Genomic DNA, 25,634 nt, shown 5'->3' on the forward strand with positions numbered 1-25,634 from the left:
GTGTCAAGCCTGTGTTGTCCCCACTGAACTATAAAGATTGGTGGGTTTGTATCAGCTAAATAGACTTCTACAACAGAGATCTAAGGATAAGTAATGAGTATGATGGTTTTATTTATAGACTTGAGAACATGTTTATATTAAGTTCCTAATAAATGATGGATTAGGCTTATTAACATTACAGAAAATAGAAATTGATTTTTAAAGTGACCATTCTAGATAAAAAAAAAAAACTTATTTTTAAATGGGCAAAAAAATAAATTACTTAAATGTAGAATTATTAGCAGTACAATAACAAAAAAATCCTACAGTCATATTTGACCATGAGTTAAATATGAACCTTAAAAAAAGTTAAATAAAAGTCAGCATGACCCTGGCAAGTATTAATAGAAACGTGACATGTAAGAACTGGGATATAAGCCATCCACAGTACAGGATGTTGGCAAGGAACACAGTATGAGAATACTATGTATAACTTTGTTCTATGTGTATTTAAAAAGATATCCAAAAGCTGGAGAAGGGAAAAGAAGATAATGAGATGTGTTGATTTTGAAACACTGTGGAAACATCTTAATTTGTATTTAAGAACATGCATGCCTCCTTTAGGTATTTTATTGTGACATTTGCTTTGAAATAATTCATATATCTAAAGCAACTGAAATGAAAAAAAATTATATTTAAAAGAAGGCTCAGTAAACTGTAGGATCTATTATATGGTATGATAGACTTGATTTAATATTAGTTACTACTTAAACTTTGCTCTCCTAGGAATCAGCATGTGTTCACAAAGATTTTTTTTTTTTTTAACAAAGCCACTAATCTAGTCAATTAGACAAATCTTCTAGATATACTGTAGTTCCCTCCCCTCCCAAACACTGTCAGTATTACAAAAGCTAAGATGCTAGATGATGGCAAATTGGCAAAGATAGGCATGGTGGAGTAATATGAACAGAGGGGGAAGACAAGGGTGAGGCAAGAAAATTATAGTTAGAACTCTAATCATTTGCTTATGATCTAGTTATTTTGTGTGTGTCCATGCTTATTTTAATTTTAATGTTTTATTTTGGAAACAGTTGACCCTTCAATTCTAGAAATAATTTTCATATGTTATTAAACCACTTTTTAAAAATTGTCCACAGTAAGAGACTTTTTAGAAATGGAACTAATTTTGTAGCTATCAATAATAAGCAATATTTCTCTGGGAACTTAAATGTCTAACTAGAAATTTTGAGTAGACAATTAAAAGTGAGTCATTGGATTTCCATTGCCTCTTCTTTGATGTTAAGAAATACCACCATGAATCACTGCTTTTTTTGCTTTGTATAATTAAGAAATACTGTCTGTGTCAGGGTTTCTTTACATTTGACTCCATAGTGATTTCATTTATTTCTCTGAAACACTGAAGGATGAAATTAGGACAGCTTGGATTTTTTTTCCCCTCTGTTCATTTTACTCCATTTTTTTCAGTTTTTAAAGATCAGATTATAAAATAATTTATCATTCTGATGCATAAATCATCAATCGAATGAAACTAAATGCACTCTTTTCAATGTGCTTTTTCTTAAATCTATTTCCAGGAGTCACAAGAAGCTTATCTTCTCTTGAATATACTGATAAATTACTAGTATTTGTTATGCTTTGTCTAGTGAAAAAGACATAGGTTTGGGAGTAACATATGCTTAAGAAACAGCAAGATGAGTTACATACACGTAAGCAGTAGTTGCTATTGCAGTTTTCAACCAAATTTATTACCGGTACTTTTAAATGAACTGCAAGTCTTAGGAAATATGGTTTATTTAGGGTCTGCGTCTATTACATATCAATGAGCTATAACCTTTTTTCTTGTGGATCATTGATTTTTTAACTTCTCTTCTTTGTTCAGTGATATTGGGATTGGTCAGTCTCAAGACGACAGCATAGTGGGATTGAGGCAGACGAAGCACATCCCAACGGCGCTGCCCGTCAGTGGAACCTTGTCATCCAGCAATCCCGACTTGCTGCAGTCACATCATCGCATCTTAGACTTCAGTACTACTCCCGGTGAGCCCCGCCCACGCTGCTACGGTTTTCTCGTAGGCTCTGTTTGCTTCTAACGAAATGGTATAATGCTCTGTGCTCTGGTCTGGAATGGATTATGTCAAATGCTGAAAGTCAGAATGAACGTTAAATTTCAAACAGCTGGAATCAGTTCTTTTTTATTCTTGAGACTAATTTGATATGGTCGTGGGCAAATCAGTCTCTCTGAACTTGTTTTCTCTTTCATAAAATGAAGATAACACATACGATGCAGGTTATTACTAACCATATTAAATAAATAGAGTAAAAGGAGTATTTTAGGTTAGCTTAATGAATTTTCAGTATAATAAAGAACTTTAGATTTAAATTTTATATTTTTTGCTACCAACCTGACAATCTTTTTTTTTTTTTTTTCTGGCTATGCTAACAACCTAACAATCTTATGTGCTCTGGTTGTGTACTGATATGTTTGCGTTTGTCTGTGGATCAGGTTTCAGTTATCTACAGGGGAAGATGTGTTCATGCAGCAAGTCAGTATGCTGACTTCTTGAATCTTTGAAGAAGGATTATAATAAGGGAGAGATAAAAATTCAACGCTATCTTTTCTCAGGAGGTTTTTCAGATGACTTCACTTAATTGTGTTATCATGTACTGAAATCCTCTCTACTCACGTATGGCCTTTCTTTCCCCCAGACTTGCCAGATCAAGTGTTACGGGTTTTTAAGGCTGATCAGCAAAGCCGATACATCATGATCAGTAAGGACACCACGGCGAAGGAAGTCGTCATCCAGGCCATCAGAGAGTTTGCTGTGACTGCCACCCCGGATCAGTATTCGCTGTGTGAGGTCTCTGTCACACCTGAGGGTGTCATCAAACAAAGACGACTTCCAGATCAGCTTTCCAAACTTGCTGATAGAATACAGCTGAGTGGAAGGTATACAGTATCTATTCTGTTGGATTTCTTTAACCCCTCTTCAAACCCACACCAAAGTCTAAGAGATGAACACTTTCAGAGGGTTTTAAAATGAAGTAAGTACCCCTACAAATTAGAAAGAAGGATTTTCCCATTCTCCAAGAATTGCTGTCTCAAAGTAAATGTACCCCATAGATTGTTGACCCTCACGAGGATCTCTTAAGAACCTTTTCCAAAGCAGGGCGGTGTGACCTGAATGTTGTTATGGCCTGTCCGGGCACAGGCCGTCACTTCTTAGACTCGCCCTTGAGGACACTGGGCCGGCAGAACGTGGAGTGTGCCTAACATAGAGTCACAGGGTTAACCCTGAGGCTCTCTTCTTGGATACATACATTCACAAACACAGTTTTAAAGAATATTCTAGTGTCGGTTGCTCCTGCCTGCCCAACCTTCTGAAGCTTCAGTTAGGTGAAGATACCTATGACTATGTGTTTGGCTAGTGCTGCCTGTGACTGTGCGCTAAACTAGGAAGAGTACCTCGCTCTAGAACTAAACTTAAGTTGCTTCAGAGCTTGCTCTCCTGCTGCCTAACTGCTCATCTCATATTACTGGCAAGAAAACGTTGTACCTGATGTTGTGAGTCTCCTGAATGTTGCTTCCCTCGATATATATAATTTGTATCCTCAAACCACAAATTAGTGAAAGTTGAAAAAGTGGTTAAGTTTTGGCTGTCATTTAATGACCAGATTCTGCACTGATGGGAATATTAACTAGTTCCATACATCACATTTTTTTTCTTTCTTTCTTGCCAAATGGAGTGTTTTATTTTACTTGACTTTTCCATAGTCTATATCTAAACCTGATTTAATTCATTCAAAACTTCATTTTTCTTGCTATCAACTATAACTTTCATATTCTCCTTCACTCCTCCTTTATTTCCAACCCTGACACGAGTAGTTAGTGTTGTTTTAGGAGATCAGTTTTTCTCATGATCATTTGAATGTACATTGATAGATCTGTAACCATAATGGAGTTCTACAAATCTCCACTGAGTTGCAGATTCATGGTTCACATTCAAGAAAATTATAGATGAATACATGTCATGGGCTTCGTGAGTAATGAAAACTGGGAACGTTAGATCTGTGAATGTGAAGGCCTCAAGTTATGTGTTTCCTGTCCTGGCTGCTTTGGTGAAATGTGCAAAAGGCCAGTTTGGCAGGACTCCCGCTGTGCTCATTCAGTTTCTGTCTTTATGGAATTTGGCCTAGGAAAAGCGTCTGTCTACACACCACCCCTCCTCCCCCCCAAAAAAGAAAGCCACAGGGCAAACATCTGGATTCTGTTTTCAACAAGTTGTTTACAAAGAGAAAGGAGTATGAATGAGTTTCACTGATATTAACTACTCATTAATATTTGGGAGCCTGTGTTTCCTCATCTGATAAGAATAATACCTGCCTCACTTACTTGTAGGGTTTTTGTGAAAATCAGATACTTAAAAGTTAACAATCTGTTTTGGGATTGTTGTACTCATAATATCAAACAGGGAGGAATTGCTTATAGGTTTCTTTGGTATTTGAATTAATAGGTAAACTTGGATTAATCCAGTTTGAACCACATCGATAGTCACAGATTCTCTCTGGGACAATATATGTATATGACCTGTGTCTGGCCTCTCCCACGGCCTTCCTTAGAGCCTATTTTCCTATTTAAGCTGAAATTTCAAATTTAGCTCTTTTTTGTCACTTTCAGCAAAAACAGATAAAATAATCTAGAAAGCAGGAAAGGGCAGAAGAAAAGTGCATCACAACTGGTACAAATGAAAGGACTTGTGATTCCTTAGCTTCCATCAGCGGCTTCTGGATAGGTGCTCTATGAACTGGTGACTGAGGCGGCAGCTGCGTTCTCTGTCCTTATAGAGAAGAATCCTTCCGTCGTTCAACTGAGCGTTCTTGTAAATGTTGTCTACAAAGCAGCATTATTCTTTCAAGTAATGTCATGAGACTACTGCTTAGGCTTTGAATTCTGTGTTTTTCGTAGGTATTACTTGAAAAACAACATGGAGACAGAAACTCTTTGTTCAGATGAAGATGCTCAGGAGCTGTTGAGGGAGAGTCAGATCTCCCTCCTGCAGCTCAGCACCGTTGAAGTTGCCACACAGCTCTCCATGCGAAATTTTGAACTTTTCCGTAACATTGAACCGACCGAATATATAGATGACTTATTTAAACTCAAATCCAAAACCAGCTGTGCCAACCTGAAGAAATTTGAAGAAGTAATTAACCAAGAAACATTTTGGGTAGCATCCGAAATTCTGAGAGAGACCAACCAGCTGAAGAGGATGAAGATCATTAAGCATTTCATCAAGATAGCACTACACTGCAGGGAATGCAAGAATTTTAACTCCATGTTTGCAATCATCAGGTAAGAGAGCAGACTGGTCCTAAGATTCAGTTCAGTTTGTAGATTAAAAATATGTATCAATCCAGGAGCACCATATAATTTGTGTAAGTGCAGTGGTTTTTAATTGAATCGTATTGAATGATTCTTTTTCTCTGAATCCAGTCATTCTTAATTTAAAATCCCCTGTAAGCTACATGTAGAGCCCAGAGAAGCTATATTCACTACTTTTTTTTTAGTTCTGTGAACTAAAAAAATGGGCAAATTATTTGAATTTCTCTGAACATCAGTTTATTTCTCCATAAAATAACTATGCCCCAAAGAGTGATCGAGTAGATTAAATGGTATGAACAAAGGAGATGCCCAGTAAATGTTCATTTTCTTCCCTTTTAAGTGCTTAGATTGAGGCTGGAAGAAAATATAAACTGAAACAATTAGCAATATTGATATTCATGGTGATGATTAGTCATTTTCTCTCACTAGGGGTTTGATCATACTCGCACTACTGTTAGGACTTTTATTTGATTACTACAGGATAGTCGGCTAGTCTGTTTTATCAAATGCCCTCTATGTGCCAAGTGCTTCTCTGTGTATGGAGACAAAGCTGCAAAATAAAATGCTACCCTCATGACACTTCACATTCTAGTTGTTTGTTCATAAAAAACAGACTAGAAAGGTATAAAGGGAAGAAGAGTAATAGCCCTTGGCCCTAACCCTGCTTCTATCTTCAATTCTCATTACCCAGAGTTATTAATAGTTTCTTATGAATCCTGTAAATTGCTGTGTATATATAGCATAAACACAGAGGTGTTATATATTAATAAACAATATGCTATTTTACTTCCTTCATTAATGAGTAATTTGATCTTATGTCACTTGTTTTCCTTTCAGTGGCCTAAACTTGGCACCAGTGGCAAGACTACGAACCACCTGGGAAAAACTTCCCAATAAATATGAAAAGCTGTTTCAAGATCTCCAAGACCTGTTTGATCCCTCCAGAAACATGGCAAAATATCGCAATGTCCTCAATAGTCAAAACCTCCAGCCTCCCATAATCCCCCTATTCCCAGTTATCAAGAAGGACCTCACATTCCTTCATGAAGGTAAATATAAAGTAGATTTTCTGTCTTCACTTGTGGAAGCACAGAATAAATGAATGCGATGTGATCCTCTCTTTCTTCTTTGACAATTACAGGAAATGACTCAAAAGTCGACGGGCTAGTCAATTTTGAGAAGCTGAGGATGATCGCAAAAGAAATTCGTCACGTTGGCCGCATGGCTTCAGTTAACATGGACCCTGCCCTCATGTTCAGGACTCGGTGAGTGTGTCAACTTTAGTAGCACATGTGGGATTAGAGAAGTTTGGGTTTAGAGCTTCCTTAATAAAGGAGAAGTTTTCGAATATTTATGTTTATAGCATGGTAGAAATTGTATTAGGTCGTGCTGAGAATCCCCCTTGGGCTCCAATTTGAAATAAATGTCTTATTCTGCATCAGGTACATTTTTGACTGTCAGTAAAAACAGCTCGTCCTGCAGAAATTTTCCACTTGACACGAGGCAGAACTATGCCTTGTTTGTCAGAACACCGATTTGTGGAGCTAAAACTCAATAACTGATATTATGACCCAAAATATGTAAAGAACCCAACAGTATTGTCTTAGTATCTATACAATGGATTTAGTTGTCAGTAGAGTCAACAGTGATTAATCCAGTGAAGGAGAGGAGTTTTTAGAGCAAGAATTTTAAATATATCGGTCTTTTGAGCCTGAAGAATATTCCCAGTAAAGCTGTGTGTGTGAGGTGATTATGCAGTTCAATGTTTGTGAGCTTTAGTACTGCTTACCCAGAAGTCTAGTCCTTTCTTTCTGAGCTTGTGATCTTTCTGTCTCTCTTTCTACACCCATGCTTCAATCTCCATGGCTCTCACTTACAGGAAGAAGAAGTGGAGGAGTCTGGGGTAAGTGGTGGAGACCTTGCAAACCCACACACGATTCTTATTCTGCTCATTGCATTGTTTTCTTACCTGCTGTGTTTTCTGATGCTTTGCATTTTTTCTTAACCCTCTTGCTGTAGCAGAATTTCAGTTGGCAAACTGACTTCAAGTTTAATCTGTTGGGGCTTTTGCTTTTGAGGTCATGATCCATGACAGCTGTGAAATGATTGATGATTGTTCTGGGGAAGTGTAGACCAGGCATACTTTGGAAGTTTCAAAAAGATTTTATTTTAATATAATTTGTGTGCTTTGAAATGGAGAAAGCCTAATGCAGGGTTGGGGGAGGAAGAACATTAAAAGGAAAAACTGTGCAATTTAAATACCACTGCACAGATATTGAAGTAAATACGCATACTATAAAAAGTGCCCCTACGTGTTAAAACTAAATTTTTTATAGCTCAACTAACTACTATTTTCATTCTATAAACCAATACTTTTTAAACATAATTCTTAACAATTCATGTACTAGTTTCTATATATATATATATATATGTTTATATTTGCATGATCATTTTATTAACAAATTGACCCATATAACTTTAAAAACTCAATACCTTTAACTCAAGAAATAAGGGAACGATTGTGAACAGTGTAGCTAACTTTAAATTTATGTAAGACATCCTCTTTAAGAGAAGTAAATTTAATGTAAATCTCAATGATTTTTAACTGTGTATTGCATGAGCTTTTATATATAATCATTCCTATTTGCCGGCTTCTATGAAAGAACTGCCTTGAATGCTCTATAGATGAGAAAAGCAGAATCGCCTAGTTGGGCTGGAACCAGGTGCCAAACGTATATATGTTTGTATGTGTGTGTGTATGATTTTTTAACTTAAAAAAACATTTTAATCTATGTTAGTCTCTATTTCTCTGTAACAGTTTACTTACCAGAATGAGGCATGTGATCTTTAGAACCTAAAGTACTTACGGCAGTCCTGGCATGTTCCAGAAAGCCGCCGCGATCGCGTGCTAGAGCGAGCTGCATATGTGCCTTCCGTCTTCCAGGTCCCTCAGCCAGGGTAGTGCAAACGCAGCGGTGCTAGACGTTGCTCAGACAGGTGGCCATAAAAAGCGGGTACGGCGTAGTTCCTTTCTCAATGCCAAAAAGCTTTATGAAGATGCCCAAATGGCTCGAAAAGTGAAGCAGTACCTGTCCAATTTGGAGCTAGAAATGGACGAGGAGAGTCTTCAGACATTATCACTGCAGTGCGAGCCAGCAACCAACACATGTGAGTTTTTCCCTGAAGTGGCTGCAGAATCTGCCTGCAGCGCAGACGGGTCTCCGGTGCCGCGGTCTGGGCCGGGACACACGGGGCTGCAGTGCGGAGGGGCCGCGAGCATCCCGGGGACGTACCCGCCTTTCCCTTGAATGCTCCGCTCTCCCAGGCTTGGACCTTGCGTCCGACCGGGTTAGTGTCGGGAGGACGACACCAGAGACTGACTGACGGTGCCTGCCATTTTAGTTGCATCCCTTTTTCTCACAAGGATATTTCCAGATTGATGGGCAGCCTGAGAGGGGTGAGGGCCTACCTTGTCGGAGGGGCCTGGCCCTAGGCGAGCTGGCTGCCTGTCAGACCCCAGCCTGGACAGCGCCGAGCAGTAACTCCCCTGCCACGCAGAGCAGTAATTCTGCTGCGCGGTGAGCCACAACGCCGCCTGAGCCGGAGCTTCCCGGCCTTTCCGGACCTGGCCAGGCTCGAAGTGGGGGCAGTTTTGTTTATTTGCATCTGCATTTTTGCGAGATAGAGGCATTTTCCACTTAGGACACTTTTGGGTCTTTCATGGGCAGGTCTGAAGACACCTTTTAGAAAGACTTTAAATGTTAGATGATTTGAGAAGATTCAAGTTATGAGATTTTCCCAGGACGCTGTGAAAACATGAAGAGTTTGTTCTCTGGAGTCAGATTGGTTTGAGTTCAAATTTGTTTGTTCCTCAAAATAGCAATGTCACCTGAGGCAACTTACTTGAGCTGCCTAATGTGAAATGGAGGAAGTATATCATAGATATACTGAGTGTTTCAAATATTAGTATATTATACATACAGAATTTCATTGCCCTACTAAATTGGTTCGCCTTCTATATGCCATGGACTTATATATACTCAGTATAATATTCAAGCAGTATTGGTTGCTATTAGCTAACATAGATCATTCTACCCATAGGAGAGAGAATTTGATAGTAACAAGATTACAGTTAATACCACTTATTAAATAAAAACTAAGCTCATGTATGTCAAGGAATTTTGGACTCCATTTTGAAAAGTAATTCCTAGCAATTTTCCTGTTGTAGCTTTTATCATTTATTTGTGCTTTTTATATATATATACACATAAGATACTGGACTCCCCATATTTTTCTATTTTTATTTTAATGTGGTAGTATTTAATAGTATAACCATCATTCGAGAGCCAGTGTCATAAAGTAAATAGCTCTGTCCTGTCATGCCGTTATGATTTTCTATAGCTGAGTTCTCTCCCACCCCCATTTCTGTCTTTTATATAGGCCGTAAAAAAAATAAAAAGATACATTTTAGTGTTCTAAAGTGTAGAAAATACTCATGTGGTTCTAAATTTATCTTGTTGTATATAGTTACTAACCTCTGAAATTTCTTGTTTTGTTTTCAAACCAAACAATACAGTGCCCAAGAATCCTGGTGACAAAAAGCCCGTCAAATCTGAGACCTCCCCAGTGGCTCCAAGGGCAGGGTCGCAACAGAAAGCACAAGCCCAGCCCCAGCCCCAGCAGCCACAGCCCCAACATAAAATCAACCAAGGACTGCAGGTTCCTGCTGTGTCCCTTTATCCTTCACGAAAGAAAGTGCCAGTAAAGGATCTCCCACCTTTTGGTAGGTGATTAAAACCATATCCTCTTTTGAGGCTATTTGGTGTCATATTTTTCAGATTAGAAAACATCCTGATCTTGAATAACTACTATCTAATATACTTGGGTCTCTCTCAGATTGTTACTTCTTAATAAAACATTAATGTTGACTAAGTGAAACTTTACTTTTGCTGGTGGAAGGGACTGTTTATGTTATAGAGTTTCTCATTTAATCATACTCATTTGTCATGGCATCGGGGGGGGGGGGCTGTGAAATGGGAAAATTTTGCTTTGATTAATTTTTAATGAGTACAGAAGTTGCTTTGTCCATATACATTATTTAAACTAGTTTGGCCTTCTGGTCAATGAATTGCTAGAATTTAGGCAGAATATTTTTAAGTGAAATGATTTATCTGGCGGTGAATTCTTATTTGTTGCATCACTGATTTTTGTAACTTGAGGGGGAAATACAGTTAATTCCTGAATGTTAAGGGGCCAAATCATGCTTCATCTTTCCCATTAAAATCTAGCTACAAGTTTAGTCCCTTTATGTAAATGGTACAACAAAATTATATTTCATAAAATGGGTGGGTTCTTTTTTATACATATATGTGAAAGGAAACTGTTAAAAGGGAAGAAATTATTTAAAAAAAAAACGAACTTGTAGTAGAGTTTACTTAGATAAAATAGGTGCTTGGTCACTGATGCAGTTCCTGCCCAATTACAGCCTGTCCTTACGAGGTGAGCAAGTCTTCTTAGGTCCTTCGTACTCTATCTTTGGCCCTTTCTTCCTGATCAGCAAGTAGGCCATTTGTTGAATTTGGGGAAGAGTGACAAAAGAATACCTTTCCTTGACATTTTCCCTTCGAAATATTTGTATTGCTTTCCCTATCACAAACTGAATTACATGTTTATTTGCCCACTATCTTATTAATGTTTATATATTCCTAAATCCCCTGCAACCTGACTGCTATTTCCTCTTTTACACTGAACTTTTTATATGGAAGTTTATCAGTCTTTCTTTTGGCTAAAGATAGCCTATCAGTCAAATGTGTAGGTGTGCCCGAGTATAAAGCACTTTTTGAATCCGTGTATAATGCTGGCCTTGGAATTCTTTCCCAAACCAAACCTGTTTATTCAGTTTTAGTGTAGCTAACATTTTCATGCGTTTTGGTTATATTAGCATCTATGCATGTAAATAAAATATTGCTTTGAAAGTGGTCTTTAAAAAACTGTATTAAAACAAGATCAAATGCTTACATGAGGTGAAATGAAGGATTAAATCTCTGTTAAATTTTACTGCCTCCTTCTTAATGGATTCTGTTAAATCTAAGAACATTAAAACTGGCATTGATCAAGGTAGTGTCAGGCTATCATGCCTTCCCAAGTATCTCTTTGTTGTTTAAAATAAGGTAATTGAGAGTGCTTCATAGGAATACTAGAGGCTTTGTAAAATATTTTAATGTGAGTCCCTTATTTCTAAAAATAATTTTTGGGGGAAATCACCTCATATCGGCATATGTAATCCTTTTCCTTCTACACTCACCTTACTTGATCTTACCCTTGGCACTGGATCACTCCCTTCTGAAAATCATCTCCCCTCATTTCTGTGGCACAGGGCACTTTCCTAGGTCTCCTTCTGCCTTCTCTTTCATCTACTATTTGATCAAATATTAACTATATGGAATCCCTCAGAATGCTTTTATTCACTTTTCTTCCGACTTCTGTTTAGCTCTTGGCTCGTTAGTTTTCTGCCATCATTCCCACTTCTCCTGAGCTCACATATCCCACAGTACCAAAATACCTGTTTGAGTTCACCAAAATACTCAAACTTGAATTCTAATAATAAACAAATATTCTTAGCTGTATCACTTTCATCTAAATTCTAGTGTTTTCAAATTGTGTATGTTTTTCTCTTCATTGTTTAACGTATTGTTGAATAAAGATGGTGATTACTCTAAGATTTAGAATCTACAGTAAAATACCAAAAACAGTCTATTTCCAGCATTCCAGCAGCTAGCAATCAGAAACCACATTACAGGTATCGTGTGCCTTCTGCAAGCTTACTGTTTATACCATGATGAGAACAAAGACTGTTGAGATTATAAATACATTGAAACGGAATGTAATATTAAATCTTAAGAGATTTTAGTTATTAATGTTATTTCTTTTTCGTCTTGAAAATACATATTTCTTTCTGTTATAGGCATAAACTCTCCACAAGCTTTAAAGAAAATTCTTTCTTTGTCTGAAGAAGGAAGTCTGGAGCGTCATAAAAAACAAGCAGAAGATACTATATCAAATGCGTCTTCACAGCTTTCTTCCCCTCCCACTTCTCCACAAAGTTCTCCAAGGAAAGGTAGAACTCAGTTACTTACTGTTTTCCTTTATAGTGATCTGTAACATTTCAGCTACAATAAATTCCACAATTGTATATCACATCATTTTTGATATTAGAGTCATTGAAAATGATCTATATAATGCCCAAGGGATTATTTTCCCCCTCAGTTTATAAATTTGGAAGACTTTTGGTATTTTTTAATATTCTACTTCTAGTAAATACTGTTTAACTATATAAGGCCTTTTAAAACATACGTTTAAGATTTTTATTGATTGTAAGTATGGAAATAATTCTTTTTATACCAAAAGTTGTTCTAACTTAATATGATTATATAACAATAATTACAGAGTAGAGGGCTTTAAACACATAAGAAGAACTAATATCTTCCTGATTTATTTTTTCATTGTATTAACACGGGTCTTGATTATCTTTTTTTGGTCGCTATTTATTTTAGGCAAATTCTCTCCCTTATGTTGATGCTTTCTGAGATTACAATAATAGTCACTTTCTTCTGCATAACCCCCCGAGTTACTTTCTCCTCTTCCCCTGTAAGTGAATGGGGGGATGCCAGCCATAAATGGCCAAGACGGTTTTCTTTGGAGGAAGGCCAAAAAGATTAACAAATTATTGGATTTCACTGACATGACAAATACCTTTTCAGCTCTGCTTTTTAGATATTTCAGACATCTGTGCATTTTGTGTGGGTATCAGTCTCTACTGTCCTTGTTAAATGGATATATCTAAATTCTTTTCTCATCCTGTTGTTAGGTGGCAGTGGCAATCAGCTGAGATCTTTTGGCTCCGGGCAGCTGGACTTAACCAGTTCCTCCTCTTCTCTTGGAAGTGAGAACAGTAACAAGAATAACAATGCACCACGGACCTATGGGATAGGTGGGGTTAATAGAACCAAAAATGGGGTGGGAAAGAGAGGAATTTTCTCATTATTAGTTAAGGAAAATGGGAGAAATCCTCTAAATGTCAAGTGCTCCATCTGAGTGATGATTTTTCTTGAGATGTTTTTTTGAGCAGACTGTGTAGCAAAGGCTTTAAATCTTGTCAGAACTTCCAGTGTGATTTATAAAAAGACTTCTCATAGATGAACACATTAAATCTTATCAAGACCTGTGCAACCTTTAAAAAATAAATCAGGAATTAAGCTACTGAAAGGATCGGGAAGTACTATTTAGAGAGTAAATTAGCTGCCCTTGGGTGTTCTAGATTTAATTTTTTTATTAGGTAAATGGCACTGAAAAATTTGCTTGTATCCATATAATCATATAAAACCAGTATTTTAAGGTAACTTGAGATCTATAGTAATTAATGTTTAAAAAAATGAGTACTGAGAAAGAAGATTTGAATTTTTTTCATTAAAAAATATCAAGACAAGTGTCTCTTCCATTGTGACTTTCAAAATTATTTTTAGCAACAAAGGAAAGTGAAGGGTCCTTCGGGCCAAAAAATGTCCTTCAGGACATCTGTTTAGACACTGTGATAGTCTAGGGAGATAAATGGAGATTTTGCACATTACATCCTTCAAAACAATTGGCTTTTATGTGATTCATCCAATATATTATTAATATTGAAAAACCAAATGGCAAAAAACCAAAGAGGTCTTCTTCGGGTACTACTCTTACTTGTCACCCTTGAAATTCTAATACAGATAGTTCCGGGTGAATTACTCTATACCATATAGTTTGAAAAATTTAAAACTTTATTGAAGGTAACTGACTTGGCAGTTTGAAACAAAAAGGCAGCTTTTAAACTTGATCATAGTATTCTTTAGTTTCTTTTATATAGACCAATAGTAGTGTAATTTATACTTAAAGAAGCTAAGAATAGTCGTGTAGTGCCCTGATTTCTGCAGCATTCCTTGCTCACATAACACTGTTTCTTTTTTTTCCTCCTTCATCTTTCATTAAGCATGTTAAATTTCATTTGAGTGAAAGTTTACCTTATCTCGGTCACCTGGTCTCCACAAGTCAGATGGTTTCTCCCCCACTTCAGTGGTGCTATCTTTGGCCTACATTTTGGTTTTGCTTCTGTTTGGTAGACTTCAGTTTTCTCTTGTAAACCCACAGTGTCTAATTAATACGGTTGTATTTCCCATGCAGGCTACACTTTGGCTCCCAGTGGTACTGTGGATAATTTTTCAGATTCTGGTCACAGTGAAATTTCTTCCCGATCCAGTATTGTCAGCAATTCTTCCTTTGACTCGGTGCCAGCCTCGCTGCATGATGAGAGGCGCCAGAGGCATTCTGTCAGCATCGTGGAAACAAACCTCGGTGTGGGCAGGATGGAAAGGCGGACTATGATTGAACCAGATCAGTACAGCTTAGGGTAGGCAGCTTTTCTTTCGTGTTCTTTTACATTCCTTCTTCTATGCTTTAAAAATGAATCCTTTACTCCTGATGTATATTTCTATTACTTTACGTAATGCCTAAAAAATGCTCTCCCACCCCAGTCCTGATTTTCACAATTTCTAGATTACTAAATGCCACGCTATTTTTGTTGTACATCCTGCTTTTCAAGTTAGGTTTATTCTTTATTGGAAGACCATTGTTCTGTGCTAAAGACAGAGGGTGGCTTTAGGACGTATCCCAGATCCTTTGTAGAAGCTGCCTTCCCGAAATCAGATTATGTTGAGCCATCCTTTAGCCGTATAAGGAAAGTGTTCCCTTACCATGAGCAGGTGGTGGTTCTTTTCCCTCTGGACTTATTTTTTGGTAATGATCAGGTGAGCAGACTGGATGTAGCAGAACCGGCTACGAGAATGCAGTTCAGTGGGGCTTTCATCCTCTTCCTGGGATGAAAAAAGCCTCCTTTCCAGGGGGAAGAAAAGGTGTTTTGGTTTTATATCCTAGGTTTCTTAGTTAACAATCTTGCACCTTTTTTTTTCCTTTTCATTTCTTTCGACCACTTAGGTCCTACGCACCGATGTCCGAGAGCCGAGGCTTATATGCTACAGCTACAGTAATTTCTTCTCCAAGCACAGAGGAACTTTCCCAAGACCAAGGGGACCGGGCTTCCCTCGATGCTGCCGACAGCGGCCGTGGGAGCTGGACGTCGTGCTCCAGCGGCTCACATGATAACATACAGACCATCCAGCACCAGAGAAGCTGGGAGACACTTCCATTCGGGCACACTCACTTTGATTATTCAGGGGATCCAGGTTTATGGGCCTCAAGCAGCCATATGGACCAAATTATGTTTTCCGATCACAGCACAAAGTATAACAGGCAAGATCAAAGTAGGGAGAGTCTCGAACAAGCCCAATCCCGGGCAAGCTGGGCGTCTTCCACAGGATACTGGGGGGAAGACTCAGAAGGTGACACGGGCACAATCAAGCGAAGGGGTGGGAAAGACGTTTCCATTGAGGCTGAAAGCAGCAGCATGACCTCTGTGACCACAGAAGAGACCAAACCTGTTCCCATGCCGGCCCACATAGCTGTGACATCGAGTACCGCAAAGGGACTCATAGGTAAGCTGATTAGAAAGCTTTGTCAAATCTGCATTCATGAGTCTTTTCCTCATTTTGTCCCACCCACTGTTGCCTAGAGCTTCCGCATTAGTGGTGTGTTCAGGATTTTGAAATGAAGAGTAGTCAAGAGCCCAGGTTCTGTGGTCAGGTACATACAGATATATTCCAACATACTAAACATTCAGTACATTTTAGCAATCAAGGTCAGCAGGTTATCATTATGGATGTTCTCTTATCTTTTAAGCTAAAATTACGAGGAAGGTTGTCCATTCTTTCTAAAGGAACAATTTTCTTTAATGGAAATTATTTTAAATGTTTCTTATTCTATTTTGTTCCCTTGAATTGTATTTAGAACTTTACACTTTGCATATATAAATCTTCCACTGACTTTCTTTATGCAGACAGATTGGGTGCTAACCAGATCCTCTGTGCACACTACAGAACCAGGGAGAGGGTGCTGAGCGATAACGTGACGCAGAAGAGCGTAGCAGACTGGGCTTGAATCCCTGTTTGCCACTTTACTCGCTTTGTGACATTGGGCGAGGTACCAACCTTGGCCTGTTTCTTCCTCTGTAAAAACGGGCTGAATAACTTCTACTAATACAGTTGATGTGGGGATCAAAGGAAATCTAGGGAAGGCACTTAGAACAGTGCCTAGCTAGGAACTCGTGAGTGCTTGGGAGAGGCTGCTGTTTCTGTTGCGAAGTCCCCCACGTTCCCCCAGTCCTATCAGGTTGTATTTCCTATGGCATATTCAACATCTATGTGATTGAAGTGTAGGAATATATCACAGGATACAGAGTGAGAAACTCCAGAGTATAATCATTACAGACATCACTTTTATTCGTAGAAAAATTATAGTTATTTTGCCATATAAACAGTCATGGATTGATGATAACAGTTAATACCCCTCCTTGGGTTGTGAATTTAAAGCATTTTTTTAAACAAACGAATACTTAATTTTTATTGCAAGAAAAGAAAAGAATGATTTCATTCCTAATAATTGAGTCTGTGAGGTTCAAGAAAATAAAACTTTAGTTTTACTTGCCTTTACAGATCTCATGTTCTAGGTCATGAACATTAATTAAAGAATTTTAAGAGAAATATATACCATATAGTTTAGTTTCCAAATTTGCATCTTTTTTGGTACTACTTTTCCAAATTTAATTCTCTATTTTCCAAAGTGTGGTCCAAGACCTGAAAGTAACCTAAGACTGATTTTCTGCCTCACAAGGGTAATGCTGGGTAAGTGCCCAGCAAAGATGGACTAGCCTAACTTGACCTTGGGGCCAGGAGAAAAGAAGGAAGGAAAGAACCATTCACCATATTCCAGGCATACTACTTGGGTACCTTTTCTGTTTTTCTTTTCTTAATCTTTCCAGTAAACCCAAGGGTTAGCTGTTAACCTTATGACTATTTTATAGTTAAATAAAAGGTTTGAAGGAGTCTGCTTAAAGATAGCAGATTGCTTACCTGCTTCTCTCACCAATTCTTTCACCACATAGAGATAACCATTGCGAATATTTGGTCCAGTTAACCCCCATTCCCTCACCTACCATATCCCCTACCGCTGTGTCAGACCACACAGAATTACCTCTGTGATGACACTGTGTTTGCTGTCTCAAGAATTACTTGAACAATTTATGATAAACATTTGGGACATGAAATATTCTTCCACAAAACGGTTAATGGCCGGTACCTTGTCTTTACTACAGTGCGGAAGGAGGGCAGGTATCGAGAGCCGCCGCCCACCCCTCCCGGCTACATTGGAATCCCCATCACTGACTTTCCAGAAGGGCATTCCCATCCAGCCAGGAAACCTCCAGACTACAACGTGGCACTTCAGAGGTCTCGGATGGTCGCCCGACCCACGGACACAGCTGGGCCTTCGCCGGTCCAGCAGGCGCACGGGCATCCGCCGAGCAGCAGGCCCGTGAACAAACCGCAGTGGCATAAACCCAACGAGTGTGACCCGCGCCTCGCCCCGTATCAGTCTCCAGGGTTTTCCACCGAGGAGGATGGTACATATGCACTCTTAAAACCATAACGTTAGCTGTGTTCACTGATGCTGCCTACTGTAAGCTTTCCAGGGCATTGGTTTTCTTAATATACAGAGAACAGTTTATATTCAGAGGTCCAAATTTAGGGTTAAAGCTTTCAAATGTTTGAGGTTTTTGTTTCTAAGTGGCTTAAGAAATACCGAAGATTGCAGAGGGGGAGCACTTGTCATGAAGCGTGTATATGGCTAGATTTCTGTACTAATTGTCAAAGTTTTCTGTGGAGATGTTATATTTGGACCTCTAATGAGTTCAGATGGAAGTCTGGTGAAGAAACAGAGTTCTCTATAACTCTTTTGTCTTCTATCAATCTATCTGATCATGCTGAAATGAGGGTGACAGAGATCATCCCCTCCCCTTAAGTTTAACTTATTTCATTATGCAAATAACCATTCGGGAAAAAAGCAAAAGACAAAAATGGAAAATGAATTCTAATCCACTTGCAGCTAACCATTATTTACATTTTGTTAGATATCCTTCTAGACTTTGAGTGTATATTGTTTAAAGTCACATGCTGCTATAATTTATAATTTTCAATTTATTAATTTTTCAATCAATAAACAATGTTTCTATTTTATATTATGTATATATATTTAAGATGAATCTATGTATTTTTTAAAAACATTATTATTAATCATTACTTAGGTGAGTTATACTACAAAGAAACCACTATGGTATTTTTATTTAACCTATCAGTAATGTGTTCTCTCTAGCACAAGAAACGACTCGCTTGCTCACTGATGTTTTTCCTTTCTCTCCTTTCTGGTTATGTTTGCAGAAGATGAACAAGTATCTGCTGTTTGAGGCACAGGCTTTTTCTGGATGCAGAGTTAGCCACCTTTAAAAGGAGAGCACAAGAAGACGTCCCTAGCAGCAGAGCCTTGGAACCCACGTTCTGAGGCCGGTGGACCAGTTTGCCTCCTTCCCTGCCTTAAAAGCAGCATGGGGCTTCTTCTCCCCTTCTTCCTTTCCCCTTTGCATGTGAAATACTGTGAAGAAATTGCCCTGGCACTTTTCAGACTTTGTTGCTTGAAATGCACAGTGCAGCCCTCTTCGAGCTCCCACTGTTGCCGCCTGCCGCATCACACAGTATCATTCCCAATCCCAAGGTCATCACAACAAGATGATTCACTCTGGCTGCACTTCTCGATGCCTGAAAGGATTTTTTTTTTTAAATCTTCCTTTTAGATTTCAATCCAGCCCTAGCACTTGGTCTCATTGGGATAATGAGAAAAGCTAGCCATTGAACTACTTGGGGCCTTTAACCCATCAAGGAAGACAAAGAAAAGCAATGAAATCCTTTGAGTACAGTGCTTTGTCCACTTGTTTACAATGTCTTTTTTTTTTTTTTAAAGAAATGAATTTAAAGATTGTGTTCAGAGAGTAAAATGTTAGATCCATTTAATGATTACAGTATTATTTTGAACCTTTAAGTAGGGTTGCCAGCCTGGGTTTCTAAAAAACCAAATATGCCGGACAGGGTGTGGTCACAGCAAGAAGAGGGAAGACCTGGCTTGCGACCCTGTCTTCCCGCGTCCTTCTGGCCTCACCCGTGAAGTGCCCTATCCTGGAAATATAAGATGTTAGCCAATTACTTAAATACCAACACCTCATCCACTCCTTCCCCAGTGGGTGGGGTGCTTCTGTAAAACTGTTTGCACATGGCCAGGGGAGGGAAATGGGACTCTTGTGTCCTGTGTCTGAGCCTTATGGAGTGCAGGATGGTGTCATTTGAGGGCGTGTCCTGCTCCATTGAGATGGATGGCAAACCCCATTTTTTTTAAGTTATGTTTCTTTGATTTTTGTTTAGTTTTAGGGATTTTTGTTGTTCGTTTTTAAAGAGAAACGTTCGTAACTGGATAGCATTGCAGTGAACGCAGCTCGGGATATTGGAGCTAATGCCAGCTGTTAATACTGCTCTTTCAAGACAGCCTCCCTTTACTGAATTGGCATTAGGGAATAAACAAGCCTTTAACATGGTAAAAGACAAAAGATCAAAAACCTGATGAGATATGCCAGCCTTTGCAAGGTGGGTCAGTCACCAAAGGCTGACCTGTAAGTGGCTTTATGGACTAGCTGCAGATAGAGAAGGCCGACCACGTGTGTAGCATCCACCTGCTCACAGCTGCTATTAACCCTATAATGACTGAAATGACCCCTCCACTCTATTTTTGTGTTGTTTTTGCACAGACTCCGGAAAAGTGAAGGCTGCCAATCCGAGTAGTACTCAAATGTGAGGAACTGCTGGTCTTGGATTTTTTTTCCATTAAATTCAGCTGATCATATTGATCAGTAGATAAACGTAAATAGCTTCAAATTTTAAAAGTCAAATTGCAGTGTTTTTTCACTGTATCAAACGATGTCAGTGCTTTATTTAATAAATCTCTTCTGTATCATGGCATTTGTCTACTTGCTTATATATTACATTGTCAATTATGCATTTGTAATTTTACATGTAATATGCATTATTTGCCAGTTTTCTTATATAGGCTATGGACCTCATGTGCAGATAGAAAGACAGAAATCTAGCGCTACCACAAGTTGCACAAACGTTATCTAAGCATTAAGTAATTGTAGAACATAGGACTGCTAATCTCAGTTCGCTCTGTGATGTCAAGTGCAGAATGTACAATTAACTGGTGATCTCCTCATACTTTTGATACTACTTGTACCTGTATGTCTTTTAGAAAGACATTGGTGGAGTCTGTATCCCTTTTGTATTTTTAATACAATAATTGTACATATTGGTTATATTTTTGTTGAAGATGGTAGAAATGTACTATGTTTATGCTTCTACATCCAGTTTGTACAAGCTGGAAAATAAATAAATATAACAGAAAGTCTTGTCTATATCCTTAATGAATCGTGCATGCTTTTTATTATTGAAGTGTAATAAGGCTCTAGGGTCTCACTGCAGGAGCAAGTCCTCAGGAGGCCAAGGAGATTTGGCCTATTCTTTTAGGTAGCTTTCTGTTGATTCAGAGAAATTAATATCACAAACCCAACCATGTTCAGAATTCAATGTTTCTTGAGATTCCGTGAAAAATAATGGCGATGATCACTATATATTTACAGAGCATTTGTCTCTTCTCAACCCTTTTCCAATAAAAATCTCCGTGGGACATAATGTTTTCATTCCCAGTATACATACCAAGAAACAGGGACCTCAGAGAACTTCAACTGTCCTTCAAGATCATGACCACTAGGTTAAAGGTATAATTTAGCTAATGATTTCAGACTTCTAATGAGTACATAAAATATCATTGTTATGTCTAAGAGTTCTATTGTTTGCTAAGTTGAATAATATTTCAGTCTATCACAAGGGCATTATACTTAAAAAGGTAGAAATCAGTTCAGCAGCAGCAGCAGCCTATTTAAGCACATTTTGAAATCAAGGACTCGTGTCTTATCCTCAAGCAGGCATAAATAAAAAGCAGTATCCACCACTCACCGGGAAGCCTCAGAAGTCGGAGCAGAAGCATACCGGCGCACAGGCGCAAAACGTGAGAAAACGTTCCAAAGTCTGCAAAAGAGTCAGGAGTTTAGTCCTGATGCTAACGTGGCCACTGGCCAAACCCAAAAATCTTTCTGAGGCATTTGTGCTATCTTGGTGAGTAAATTTTGAAACTCTGTCCATGGAAACAATTGGAGAATTAAAACCAATAGCTTCAACCATACCTTTTAAAAAATGAGGGTACTGTGTGTACATGTGTTATGTGTTCGCCTCCATCTTTTTACTATAAAGCCTCTAACTCAGGGACACATCAAAACAACCGCCTGTGCTTTATTTAATGCAATGCTCTTTTTAAATTTGTCATTCAGAAAGCTTAATTTTCTCAAATCTGGTTCAAAAAATCTGATGTTAATAAGCTCTTCATAACTTTTTGTATTCTGCTAAAAGCATAGGAAAATGACAAATCTGCCACGGTGCCCATTATTAACACTTTGATGTTTTAGGTTAATTTTAAGTAGCCAAAAACTTGTCTCTGCCTCGGGCTTCAAGAAGTATGTGTTCATCAGATGTCATTGATAGTAGAGACAGAGTTTAATCTATGTCATGTTAATAACAAAATCTGGCCAAGTTTTAGGAACGTCATAGAAAGTACTTTGTTGGCAAACATCGGATGCTCTACTCCCTAATCAAAAAAGCCGCACGGGCCCAGGTCGGTTTCCATACATCCCAGTTCAAGCGCTCCAGGTATTCTCCTCAGCTTCAATCCATTTTCATCTACTGGGAAGTGTAGAATGTATGCTCATTTATGCTTTAATGTATTTTATCTCCAGGGCACCAATAACATCTCCCCAAACGTCCCCGAATGCTGCAAGCTTCTGAGCATGCATTTAGCAATGACACCGGTTAGGTCTCTGTACTGATGTATTAATGCGGTATTGCATTCCTGTTTTTGTCAAAGAAAAATAGGAAGCTCTCTTGAGTCCTTGATTCCATGATATAATTCCCTTTTAAAAACAGCTTACTCAAAGAAAAAGTGAAGAAACTGAGGGTGAAGTTGTTGGCGAGGGAAATGATTTTATGAATATTCACTAATGTCAAGAACAATGTCGAAAGGGGCAACAATGCGATGGAACTGAGGACAGACTGCAGCCACACCGGCAGGACTTTGAAGAAAGATTTTAAAGTGTATGAGAACTTACCCCACTGAACGTGAGACAGAGACACTGGACCTGAAAACTAATTTGCAAATTGCACTTTTTTGACATTGACATTTCTTTGCAAGCACAATACAATTCCCGTCTATGTTTGAAATTATACTTATTGCCTGGTTTTTACAACGCCATGGCTGTATGACAGGCAAATTTATCGAGGTGATCAAAACATTGCATGCAAGGTTAAAGGAATCTTAGAACAGGCTTTATTTCATGGGCAATCAAGAAGATCATAACAATTTTCATAATAATTTATGGGAAATATTGGGCATTGAATATAATATCAAAGTAAATTCAGAGTCAAATGACCAATTTATAGAGGAGGGGAAATAGTGAAGTAAATTCAGTCCAGGGTATTCAACACCTCAAAAATAAAAGCTAGTTATATTCTGTAAATAGTTTCATAAAATTTCAGGAACTTTATTAATAATATTAACTATGTGACCTAACACTCAGTAGTTGCCATGCAGTATGGTCTTATGGAAACCAATGAATTAACAGTATATCAGAACACTTGAGATTTATACAGATTTATACAAAACAGTTTTTTCAAATAAGACTATAAACTGATGTAGGATCAAGTCAGTGTCACGTGTAGCATTAAAATAAAAATAAATGCAATGCTTCCAGATGTAGTTAAATGAGCTGATTTCATTCATATGATGTACTTATTATGGTCTGCACTTTTTCAGATGCTGGATATTTATAGATTTTACTAATATGAACTGAGGTGCTTTTTAATTACAAGGTTTTTTGCAAGGTGTCTCCCATTTCTCAAGCCTTAGAGGGGAAAACTTACTGAGTGTTCCTAAGATAATAAATGAATATCTTATCAAGTAGTCTTGATCATAGCTGGATCAAAGGAGCTACCTGGGCCAAGAGTTACCCATTTGGACTCTTGCATACAGTGATGTGTAAGAGGGTCGTGGCATAAGCACTGTGGCAAGTAGGGAAAGCAACAACCAACTTGAACTCATCACATTCTCTTTGGGGTATTTCTGGGTGAAGGCAAAAAAGAGCAAAAGCTGAACTCAAATCAGTATGCAGAAGCCATGAGACAAGAGAAGTGATGAGCATGCAGGAATCATGAATAAGAAGGAGTCTCTGAAGTCAAGAAAGGGATTATTCAAAGACAGGAGTGGGGGGAAAAGCTTAGCGCAACACATGCCTGGTTCTTAGGAAGCAACCAAATGCTATGTCTTTAATGTACTTGAATAGATTTCCAGTCTCAGAACAGCTCCCTGGCAGCCTGGCTCTGTGAATTGTTCTTATTCTTCCCCAAACCAGGATGAGACGCCATTCCTGTTCTTTGTGTTTCCTCTTCTGATAACCGTTCTTCTCAGCACCTACAACAGTGCCTGGGATATGGTAAAGGTTTTTAATAAATGACTATCTTACCGAGCACCTAAAGGGCCTAAATTACACTGGTAGACTGGACGATCAAAATCAGCCAACGTGCATTTATTGAGGGGCATCCACAACTGTGCCCCATACTCGGACATAAAATAAATGAGTCTATAAAAAAATTATTTTTCCTTTTTGTAGGTAAAATTGACAAATGACTGTTAACAAGGGTAGCAAGGATTGAAGATTAACCAGAAGGAACAAAAAATTGAATACTGTTTAAGAGTTCCATTTTGTGTGGTTACAGTTCAGACAGGTGAAAGATCTATAAAGACTGAAGTTTCCGTAAAGAAGAGCTTTCAGTTCTCCCTTGAAGTATTAGGAAGACGGATGAACAAAAGCAGTGCCTACGGGACACTGGGGAGACCTGCTTACTGAGACAGGACATCAGGATTAGGAGAAAGTAGTGGAACACTTAGGGGAATGTGAGATTCCACGAAACAAAAAAATTTTTACGGAGATTATTCTAGAGGATTGGTGTTTATAAAAAGAAAAAAGGGAGAAAGGGAAAGAGCAAAAGACTCTTTGATGAGACAATATTATGAAGGACAATCTGATTTGGCAGAACTATGTAAGATATAAGGGCGAGGCAAAGAGAAGGCAGTTAGCTAGGAAAAAATCTGCAATAATCCAGGCCTGTGCTGGTCAAGTCCTGAAAAGTATGTCCGGAGAGTAAAGGCAATTCAAAGGGGGAAAAAACACAATAGAACTTGGCGTCCATTAGGATAGGATAAATTAAAGAAAAACTAAACCCCTCTCCCCACCAAAACAAAGACTTAAAATTCCTAGTCTGAGCACTTAAGATAAAGGAAGTAACAATGACAAAGAAGCCGCAGAAAATACTGATTTTTAAAACCAAGTCAAAAAATATTTTTGTCCAGGGGACTCAAAGTTTCACCTTATCCCCATCATACCTTCTGCATCCACAAGGAAAGACTGGATGTGGTTGAGGCAGGGGGCCATTAGGTACCATTATTGGTGAGTCCTCATGGCTTATTCACTACATGTTGCAAAACATGTTTGAATCATTCATTTATATCACTGCCTTGGTTTCAAATCTTTGAGGGCAGGCCACTATACCTAACCAAACTATTTCTAGCACTATGTACCCTATAGTTATGCTTAAATGATAGAATTTGTGTGATCTTGGATCAGCTGGTTAGTTTTTTTTTTATAGCACTTCAAAAGACCAAAAGTACAGAAGAAACAAAATAGCCAAGCAGAATGTGAATAAATAGAATGAAAAGAGCCAAACAGAGAATTTGAGTGGGTAAGAGGTTAGGCCACAGCACCACAAAATTATAATTATTGATTCACATGAAAAGCTGGGCCCAGAGAAGGACGTTTACAATATGGAATTTCAGAGACTCACCTTTAAAAAGGCACTCCCCAGAGGACTAGCAGAAATGAGAACATACCCAGCCTGCTCATGGGAGAGTCTTGATTCTCTGAGGGTCTCTTCTCCCACGATCTTTCCTGACAAGGGGAGAAACTGGTGGTGACTTGGCATCTGCTGTGCCTGCTGTCAGGTCCTTCACTACCCAAGAGATGGGA

At 38.4% G+C, this 25,634-nt stretch overlaps 1 protein-coding gene across 25 annotated transcripts in view; it reads left to right on the top strand.

The window, feature by feature from the left end:
- RAPGEF2 (Rap guanine nucleotide exchange factor 2) overlaps positions 1-20,851 on the top strand; it is a 230,572-nt gene extending 209,721 nt beyond the window's left edge. For 13 of the 25 annotated variants that reach the window (XM_026499568.4, XM_026499573.4, XM_026499569.4 and 10 more), the window contains 14 exons: positions 1,880-2,037; positions 2,707-2,947; positions 4,964-5,347; positions 6,215-6,426; positions 6,519-6,642; positions 7,257-7,280; positions 8,322-8,545; positions 9,954-10,160; positions 12,342-12,494; positions 13,245-13,367; positions 14,588-14,813; positions 15,398-15,954; positions 17,670-17,975; positions 18,790-20,851. In XM_026499568.4, the coding sequence (XP_026355353.2) occupies positions 1,880-2,037; positions 2,707-2,947; positions 4,964-5,347; positions 6,215-6,426; positions 6,519-6,642; positions 7,257-7,280; positions 8,322-8,545; positions 9,954-10,160; positions 12,342-12,494; positions 13,245-13,367; positions 14,588-14,813; positions 15,398-15,954; positions 17,670-17,975; positions 18,790-18,815 (2,965 nt within the window). In that variant the 3' untranslated portion in view covers positions 18,816-20,851. The remainder of the gene's footprint in view (positions 1-1,879; positions 2,038-2,706; positions 2,948-4,963; positions 5,348-6,214; positions 6,427-6,518; positions 6,643-7,256; positions 7,281-8,321; positions 8,546-9,953; positions 10,161-12,341; positions 12,495-13,244; positions 13,368-14,587; positions 14,814-15,397; positions 15,955-17,669; positions 17,976-18,789) is intronic. The other 12 variants (XM_026499572.4, XM_026499575.4, XM_048212161.2 and 9 more) reach the window with 5 other exon arrangements.
- Positions 20,852-25,634: the final 4,783 nt, after the last annotated feature.

This window comes from Ursus arctos, unplaced genomic scaffold (genome assembly GCF_023065955.2).
Source record: "Ursus arctos isolate Adak ecotype North America unplaced genomic scaffold, UrsArc2.0 scaffold_11, whole genome shotgun sequence".
In the NCBI taxonomy this organism is placed as follows: Eukaryota; Metazoa; Chordata; class Mammalia; order Carnivora; family Ursidae; genus Ursus; species Ursus arctos.